The sequence below is a fragment of the Elephantulus edwardii genome, unplaced genomic scaffold (assembly GCF_000299155.1).
Source record: "Elephantulus edwardii isolate Elephantulus edwardi_28Jun2011 unplaced genomic scaffold, EleEdw1.0 scaffold00116, whole genome shotgun sequence".
NCBI classification, from domain to species: Eukaryota; Metazoa; Chordata; class Mammalia; order Macroscelidea; family Macroscelididae; genus Elephantulus; species Elephantulus edwardii.
In genome coordinates, this window is record NW_006399866.1 from 8854302 (window position 1) to 8863157 (window position 8856).

General features: G+C 45.7%; 1 protein-coding gene across 2 annotated transcripts; it reads right to left on the reverse strand.

The window, feature by feature from the left end:
• Positions 1-1994: 1994 nt before the first annotated feature.
• ARPC5L (actin related protein 2/3 complex, subunit 5-like) lies at positions 1995-8757 on the reverse strand. 2 transcript variants are annotated; one of them, XM_006892572.1, is made up of 4 exons: positions 8629-8757; positions 4390-4509; positions 3231-3407; positions 1995-2057 (listed from the first exon to the last, which is right to left on the reverse strand). In XM_006892572.1, exons 1-4 carry the CDS (start codon positions 8755-8757, stop codon positions 1995-1997), a joined length of 489 nt encoding a protein of 162 aa, XP_006892634.1. The 2 variants fall into 2 exon arrangements, with proteins under 2 accessions (XP_006892634.1, XP_006892635.1); XM_006892573.1 differs by having other exon boundaries at positions 4390-4462; positions 8609-8757.
• Positions 8758-8856: the final 99 nt, after the last annotated feature.

An 8856-nucleotide genomic window follows, 5' to 3' on the forward strand; every position in this document is an offset into this window, starting at 1 on the left:
AGTTATGCTTAAGGTTATAAAACAAGATTTGCTGTTAACCTACCAAATTACCATGAACCTAGGCATCATCACCTTTGTCCCAACTAAAGCTCTCTGCCATCCAAACGAACCATTCTTTCGTTAACTACCTCCTTGTGTAGCTTTTTCCGTATAGATGTCTATTTTTTTAGAATGCTATTTTCCCTTCCCCTGGTGGGCATATGAAATCATTTCTGTATCATCATTTTGACAGGAAGTCTGTTTGAAAAGTATTTTCCCTTTTTCATGTTCTAGGAGAGTTCCCAAAGAGGTTTGTGTAGGTCAAGGCTTGCCAGAACAGCTCCAACACTCCTGTGGAAGCCAGGCCCAACTTCTCAGTTTTTTCAGCCCTTGAGCTGGTCTTACACATACCCCCAAAGTCCCTCGCAGTTTTCGGTGTGGTGGTGGGGCTCAAGCTAAGTTTGTACTTGGTAGGGAGTATTCACTCTTATTAGGCTTCCTCCTGCATGGTGAATTTTCTTCAGCTTTAAGAGGAAGAATGGAGTAAATATTCTAAGTGATTTCATGCACTTTGATTTGTATAAAACTTTCTGTGATAGAATATATATATATATATATATCCCTTTATATGAACATTGGGTCTTGATCTCTCAATACTGTAAATAAGAATTGTATTATCTGAAACTACTGTAGAAAATTCATTTGTGGTGCAATACACTTTTTGATTAAAGTTCTTCAATCTACATATAACTAAAGAGTTTTATCTGACATATTTGGTATGCCAATCTCAGGGCCAACTTCTAGGGCTGTAGAAAAGAACCTCCCAGAACTGGGTTGGTGGACATAGGTAATTTAATGAAGTCCTTGCCCTAGTCCTACTTCTCAAGGATGGTGGTGGCTCTGCAAAAGAGCTGTAGGGGTGGAGTACTGAGTCCCCTCTTGGATTAATAAATCAGTATTCTAGGCCCATATGAGGGCAAAAGCTTCAGGGATATAAATGGAGTCCTTCAGCAGAATGCAAGTTGCATTTATATAGAGCATCACTGTTTGTAGTTAGTGTAACATTTCTTTTACATGTACAGTATGGCTGTTGCCTGTTTTAGTCTTCTATATTTAAAAAAAACCAAACACCTCAATACAGTGTCAAGAGTTCTCAAAGCACAGTGAAACCCCTGACCAGCATGAGGAGGTAATCACCCACCAAAAAGACTCACAAATGCGTCTACACAAACTGAAGACTTTAAAAGCCTGAATCAATTATTAAATGTTTGGCACTTTATTAAGTTAAATGAGCTCCAAAATTACATATAAATCAAAGGAGTAAGAAACAATAAATATTCAGCGAAACACCTCTGTGTAGCAGCCAGTAGCTGAGGCTCTCAGTCCACTGTGGCAAGAGGGCCTGTGGATTGCCATGCTCACTCCCCAGGTTGGCTAAATGGGGGACATGTGGGATCTTAACCCTTCTACTGCAACTTCCCTGAATAGCTGACCTCTCACACCCATCCATTCATTAGGACTTTTAACATACATGAAACACACTGCAATGTATATACTAATAAGCCAAGAGCTTTATTGATGCAGCAGGCACTTTACAATGAACCCAAGAGAGTCCGCCTTCTCTGGGAGGACGAGATGTCTGTACAAACCCTTGGGTTTTTTTCCACTTCACAAAGCAAACTCTCCCTTTTACCACAGTCCTTGGATCTATGCCTGCCAAATCACCCCTCCCCCATTTTAAAGTCAGTGCACACCTGACCAAGGCCCGCCAGCCACTCTGGTACAGACACAAATGTCAGTTCTGTATAGACAAGGCAGACTATCAGGTCCTGCAAAGGATTTAGGAAACAGACAATTTCTCCCTCCACCCTGAAAATAAAATACACTTCAGAGGATGCAGGTCCTGAATAGTTTAGTTGGGAGTTCCTAGGAAGATGATCCATTGTCAATCCCTTCTTCACCAGTCTGTGCATCCAAAATTCTTATCTTCTCAAGGTAACATGAGTCTCTTATTTTTAAACAGTCTTTCTTGCTGTAAGAACTCTTATAATGGAGCCTAGTCCTCCTACTGCTAATGCCTGTGGGGGCAGGAAAAGGAAATATGTCAAATGAGACCTGGCTGACCAAGAGGAAGGAGCCTGGCTTGCCAGGGAGATGGGACCATACACTGCCTCAGTGAGGTCCTAACACAGAGACCTGTGAAAGGATTCCTGTAAGAACGCAGGAGGCAGCAACAGGGGAGGCACACTCCAGGGAAGAAGCCCTGCCCTAAAACTAAGGACCCAAGATAAATTCCGTTTGAGAACATTTTTATCAACCCCACACAGCAGACCCACCCCTACTAGTTTGCCTTTTGAAAAACACACTTGTTCCCTGCCAGCCCTGCCCCAGGTACTTAAATGCACACTAACCCACCTGAAAAGCTGACACCTGGCATCCTCAAGAGCCAGATAGGACTGGGCACTGAGTCGCCTTACTGGTATGAAAAGGGTCTGGCCTAAACAGGCTGCTCAGCTGCTCTAAACATAGTCGCTTTCACCTAGGCTCAGAACTCAAAAGATGAGTCTAAGAGAGAAACCCAAAAAGGAGAGAAACCCAAAAAGGACCAGCCCAGAACTTAAGCTGCCTCAAACAACCCATCAGTAAGGGAACCACAGTCTTTTAGATTATGTTAGAGGCATCTTGGTCACCAGCCCTTTAATGGTAGGCATGCTTATTTTAACTCTAGAGAGCAAAGGGGAGTACAGAGGGTGGGCTGGGCCACAATGGCACACAGGCAAGGCAATACAGGCCTGGCCTACACCTGACCCAAGCAATGGGAAGACAAGAGTTTCTGCTCTAGATAGATCAAGGGTTCTGCCCACTGTTCCACTCCTTCCTTAGTGAAACTGAGGTTGGAAACCCTTAAAAGCAGGAGATGTAAAGCACCCAAAGCTACTTTTGTACTGTTTATACCAGTACAAAGAAAGTATTACAGAGCCCCGGCCAGCCACTCACCTAACTGGGTGGGAGTCCCTTTCCTTGTCTGTATCAAAAACACCCTATTCTGTCTGTCATAAACCAGCAGCTTAAAAGCAGAAACAACTGGAATTACTAGAGACCAGATCCTTACTAGATGCTTCCTTAGGGGATGTAAGTGATTCAATATAGGTTTGTCCCTTATTTTCACATGACTATCAAACTAGACTATCCCATGGGTCTGAACCCTGGGGTAAGACAGGGCTACCTGCTGGAGCAATGTGTTCACATACCTTTTCGTGCCACTGGAGTAACACTGCGCTGCTATTTTCTGTGGGCTTCTCAAACCCTTTATAAATGTACTTCATTAACAAGTCAACACCATTTCTGTCCAGTGACTGCACAGCCTGCTCAATTTCACTGCTCTTAAAATTTGTGAGCACTTTCAGCACCACGCCCTGAGCTCGCTCCTATAGGAGAAAGAGAAAGGGGGTGAGGCCTAGAGGCACAGCCCAGTCCCCCACTGTAGGCACAGCAACATCAAACAAGTGGTCAGAACTCAGTAGCAGCACAGTCCAGTGCTAATTTGTATGAGAAGCTGGGGCTGAAATTTTAATTTAAATTTCAAAATATCATTTATACCATAAATTATTACACTTTTTTTTAGGGGGGTGACTTACTTGGGAGGGGAAAAACACCCCTTTTTTGTTTCAGTAAGGCCTTACTTGGACTCCACAAGATCATAATTATGGAAAACGTACTTCACTTGCATCTTCCATCTGTGTTCATACCCAGTCACAGAAAGGCCATTTCTCTACCTCTGAGAAGATGCAGCATTGGGTACACAGAGATACAACACAAGATACTGAGACCCTAACTTCAGGTATATCTCTGTCCCTCAATAAAACTTTAGCTAGCCTCAATGGTACAATAAGCACAGCTTTCTCCTTTTACCTAATTTTTTTAAAAGGGCACTTAAAATCCTTATGCAGAGAAGAATAATTTGTCCATGAAATAATGATTGGGCAAAAATATCTAATTTCTAACCTTTCATCTAAAGCCTGATAAAATATTTCTTAAAAGTCCTAATTCAGATAAAGACTACTCAATAACCTATAAAAACCTAACAGCTGCTAAGCCCCACAGAGCAAGCTAATTTATCTGTGTTTCTAATCAACAGGCCTGGGCTGATTTCTCACCCCATGAGGCCCTTGGAGGAGTGAACATTTCTTTGGGGAGCTCTTACTATAAACACTGACAGCTTTGATGTCAGAGGAGCCTCAACCAGGAGGCTTCCCTGCAAGTCTTGCCTAGTGCCAGTTCTCTTTCCTGGCAGCTACCCACTAATGCAGAGATGAAGCAGACACTGCCCGGAGCCCCAGGGCGCTCCTAGCCCAGCTGGGGAGATGGACAGCCACAGCCCTTGCCCCACACGCCACATGACCACTTTACCTTCACAGCTTGATTCTTGGTGTTGACTGGAGAGTTCCGCAAGGCTGCATGAAATGCCCGAAGCATGTCCCCTGTGCACCACCACCAGTTAAGGATGCTTAGGCTCAAGCACTGTTCATGCTTTCATAACAAACTTGTTTCAAAAGCAGCACAAGAGAGTCCAACCAAATGAGACCTTCCAATTACCCACTCCCCTCTACCCACTGCCTCGGCCTCCAGGCAGGCAGTAACTGAGGACAGCAGGTAGCTTTCTTGAGCCATGGGAGGAGGGAGAAGACCTCTGCCAACTCTGCACATTCCTTTTTCTGCCCCTTTTAACCTTTTTCCCTCTAAGCAAGTTTGAGCAGTCACTTGGGAAGGTATCAGTAGCACAACTGTCCCTGCAGCATAACTCACAGACCCTTTCTGGGTGATGCAAATAGTTAGTGTAGTCAGCTGCTAACTGAAAAGGAGATTCAGTTCCAAGTCTGAACCCACTAAAGGTGCCGCAGACAGAAAGCCTGGGAATCAACAGCAACTGAATGGCTTTAGAGGACCTTCCCAGGTCAGTGAGAATCCAATTGCTACTCAAAGGGGATTTATTCTCTAAAAGAACTTTGTGCCAACAAAGCAGGCCAACCCTCTCCCCTAGCCCTAAACCTTAGCTGCAACTCTGCAACCATATTCTTTGCTGAGTAAACTGCAATCTGGGTTAGGTCCCCAAAGATGACACCTATTTTAAACTGAATTACATCAGCTGACTTTCATTTCCTCATCTGAAACACTGGCTTCAGCCAAAAAGCTTCAAAAATAGAACAAGGAATGGCGTCTGCCCAATCGGGTCTCTACTCCTGTTCATGCAGCAATGCCCACATATAAAGACAGAAAAAGGCAGAATCTATCTTCTTCCCTGGCATGGCTCCATCTTAGCTGAGATCAAGCTACCAGATGACAATCCCTAGCCTGATGTCCTCCTGTGATCCATCCTCCATATATGAGGGGCAGCCCATTCTTTCCTTTTCTCCAGCCAATTAAAGCTCAGGCTAATTAAATATCAGTCACTGAAACCTTTTAATTTATAACCCTGTCAATTTGGGGTCCCCAAAGCAATTAAAAAAAAACACCATCAGTTTGGGTGATGCAAAGGAGACAGGGTGCCACAAGCAGTTTTGTGACTGTTTGCTAACTTAATGCTAGTGGTGTGAGCCCACTCAGTAGCTCTGTAGAAAGATGGCCCAGCGGTGTGCTTCTGTAAATTACAGCAAAAATATCTTACGGTGAAACTCTAACACACATGAAGACACCGTGAGCTAAGTCAATACAGTATCACCTACTTGAAAGCAATAAGCTGAATCCCACAGGCTTAATTGAAAATGTAGACTGGCAGCTCCTAAGGATGCATACTCTTCATTTGAATCCAGCATGACTAACAAAGTCGTGACATGGATGCCAGGAGTCATTGTTACTTACCACCACATCTGCTACACATTTACTATAATCTCAGATGGTAAAGGACCTTTATCAACTGGAGGATCTGGGGAAAAGGGCAGCTCTGCAGTCACACATCATTTACTAAGCTGCCATTTCAGAGAATAGGCTGTGAAAGCTGTGGGAACCCTGTCCAAAGTGTGGCACTACTGACATGTTGGACTGGATGAGTATTTGTTGTGCAGTACCCCTGGCGTCTACTCACTAGTTTTCAGTGGCACATCCCAAGAATTAATCAAATATGTACTCCCAGAGCTAGGGGAGTACAAACTGCTCAAAACCACTATTCAGGTAAGCCATACTTCAGTGAGAAGAAAAAGAGACTGTTATAGTACCTATACAGTCTTAGCTCCTATGGCTGGTGCTCTTATTATTAATAATGTCTTTTCATTACTGCTGAAACCTCCTGATAAATATTCCCATTTTAAAGACAATGAAACTGGGACACAGAAAGGGAAATGCCCTGCCCAAGGTCACAAAGCTAAATTGTCCAGCTGACCTTCAAACTGAAGTTACTTGTGTCTAAGCTCTACAATCCCTAGCAGACCAAGATGCCTTATGGTGACACTTGTGTTCTCAGTACTATGTCAGTCTCTCTTGGGGCAACTCCTGCTATCCTGTCATGCTCCTACGGAACCTGTGAAGACTCACTGCAAAGTCTCTTCCAGCTCACAGTGACCCTGTAGGACTTAGTAGAACTGCCCATAGGGTTTCCAAGGCTATAAATCTTCATGGGAGCAAACCACCTCACCTTTTTTCCACAGAATCGTTGGTGAGTTTAAACCAGACCTTTTGGTTAGCTTAATTCTGCAACCACTACACCACCAAGGCTCCTCTCCATTTAGAAAGTAAAGAGTATGTGGCCTGCCCAAGGACACAAAGCAGAGGTTAATATGGCTGGGTCTGTGTGGATGTACCGCTCCCGTTCTCCCATTATGATCCATTTTCCAATACAATGCTAGGGCAGATTCTCCTTCCCTCACCCTAATTAGTCAACCTTTATTCCTACTTAAAAGTCTTTCTGTAGTTTCAATTCAATGATCTAATTTAAGTCCAATAAGTGATACATGATAGGGACTCAATATTGCTTCCCTTCACCTCCCCCTTTTTGGGCTGTGCATCTGCTAACCTCCCTTTCTCCAAACCCCATAAGGTACACTCTCCATGGTAACAGGTTTCTGTCCTCCCATCAGTGGGACGAATTACTATCCTCAGGATGTGCCAAACCAAAGCCTCCAACCTAAGGAGTTCAATAATCAGAGACAGACCAAGAAACGACCTTCCACTAGTCCCTACAGGAACAAATCCAAGGCAATAGTAAATGGATCTTGAATTGCCCTTTTGTGGGATCAAAGTTCTACACCACAGGCCTAAACCTGAAGTCCAATAGCCAGGTCCTGTACTAGGCTGCAGAATCAACCTTCTCTCCTGAGTGTCCTTCCCATGACCCCATTTCACCAGTGGATAACTGAGGTGATGGGGCAGGAAATACAACTTCAAATCCTCCACCTTTAAAAACATATTCTTGTTCAAACAAAGAAAGGCTGAAGGTTTTTGTTTTAAAGGCACAGTGGAGCAGCACCGCAGGGCTCCTCCCAAAGGCAGTGTATGAGACTTCCCATGCTGAGTCAACTGATTAAATCCCAAGAACCTAATTTATATACAGCATGAGGCTTCAAGCCTGCCCTGGCAAGGTCGGGGGAGGGGAGGGTACTTCCTGTAACACCGTTTGAATATAGAAAAGGTCTTTCTGTGAAAATAAGTCTGTTTCCCGTGTACAAACTGCTAAGGGACCAAGCAGGCTGTGACAACCACCTCTATTTTTAATCTTTTTCCTAAATACACCTCTTCTGTGGTCGCAAGAATAGTCATTTCCAGTCATGGGCTCTACTTTCACATTCTGCTTTGTGCTGGCTGGTTTTTCTTAGCGCTAAACTACTAATTTTTAGCTTCTGCTTCCTGAACAAGAAGAATCTCCACAAGAAGCCTTTTCGAGAAGCCAGAACTCACTTGTTGAGTGTGGCTAAGACCAAGCTCAAGTGTTCAGAAGAAAAGAATAGATTAGAAAGGGGGCACCGAACCGAGAGTCAGACTGTTTCTGGCATGAGGGGTGCACAATCTCAAGACTTCAAGGCTGGACTAAGGGTGCACCTTCACTCCTTGACAGGTCCTTCCTTCCAATCACCCACCTATTTCAAGTGCCACAATCGGGCCTAAGAAGGTCCAGGAGCCGCCCCAGGCCGCCAGGCTCACCTCCCGACTAAGCCGGTGAACGGCCCCATTTCCGGAAAAGGAGAGATGGAGAAACGGGGTGCTCAAAGACTTTCGGAGGGGTTGAGAAGGCAGGGGTGGATGAAACTGGGGAAGTCATTTTGAGGAATAAGGGGCATTGGGCCCCCCTGGAGATACAGGGTCCTGCATGCTCCTGGGAACCGCCGAGTGAGGCCAAGTTCCCGGGACCTGCAGAGAAGCGGCGCTCAAGGGACCCGGCCGTTAAGGCGAGTAGGGCGATAACGTGAACGGAGCTGGGCTCAGACAGAGGTAAATGAGGAGATCGGGACCGAAAGGAACCGGGCCGCAGCGGAACCGAACAGGAGAAGTACTGGGAGACTGACCTGAAGGGGGGAGACGGAACTGAGAGGGCCAGGGTTCAGGGGCCTAAGGGGTCAGAGCCGAGGATAGGGAAGAGGGAAGCCAGACCGAAGGAGAACAAGGCCGTGAGACCCTAGGGCGTCGCGCCGGGAAAGGATATTGTCGCAGGAGTCCGTCCACCTCGCTCGGGTCCGGGCCTGGCTCCCCTGCTGCCGCTGCCGCCTCCTCCTGTTCGTCCACGAATTTATTCTCGTCAAATTCGTCGATGTCTACTCGGCGGAAGCGCGAGGACAGCGTATTCCGGGCCATGACGGGGGGCCTCGGGGCCCGCTCAGCCGGTTCTGTTCTGGCCCAGCACACCGCTCCACACAGCTCCGGCTCCGAGCGCTGCTGCTGCTGCTGCTGCTG

Bases quoted from the DNA above. Each gene is read 5' to 3' on its own strand.
- ARPC5L (XM_006892572.1), bottom strand. From the start codon at position 8,757: ATGGCCCGGAATACGCTGTCCTCGCGCTTCCGCCGAGTAGACATCGAC. The intron at 4,510-8,628 runs GTGGACGGACTC...TTGTTATGAAAG, and splicing joins CAGGCCCGGACCCGAGCGAG to CATGAACAGTGCTTGAGCCT. The intron at 2,058-3,230 runs GTATGTGAACAC...CTGCCCCCACAG, and splicing joins TACTCCAGTGGCACGAAAAG to GCATTAGCAGTAGGAGGACT.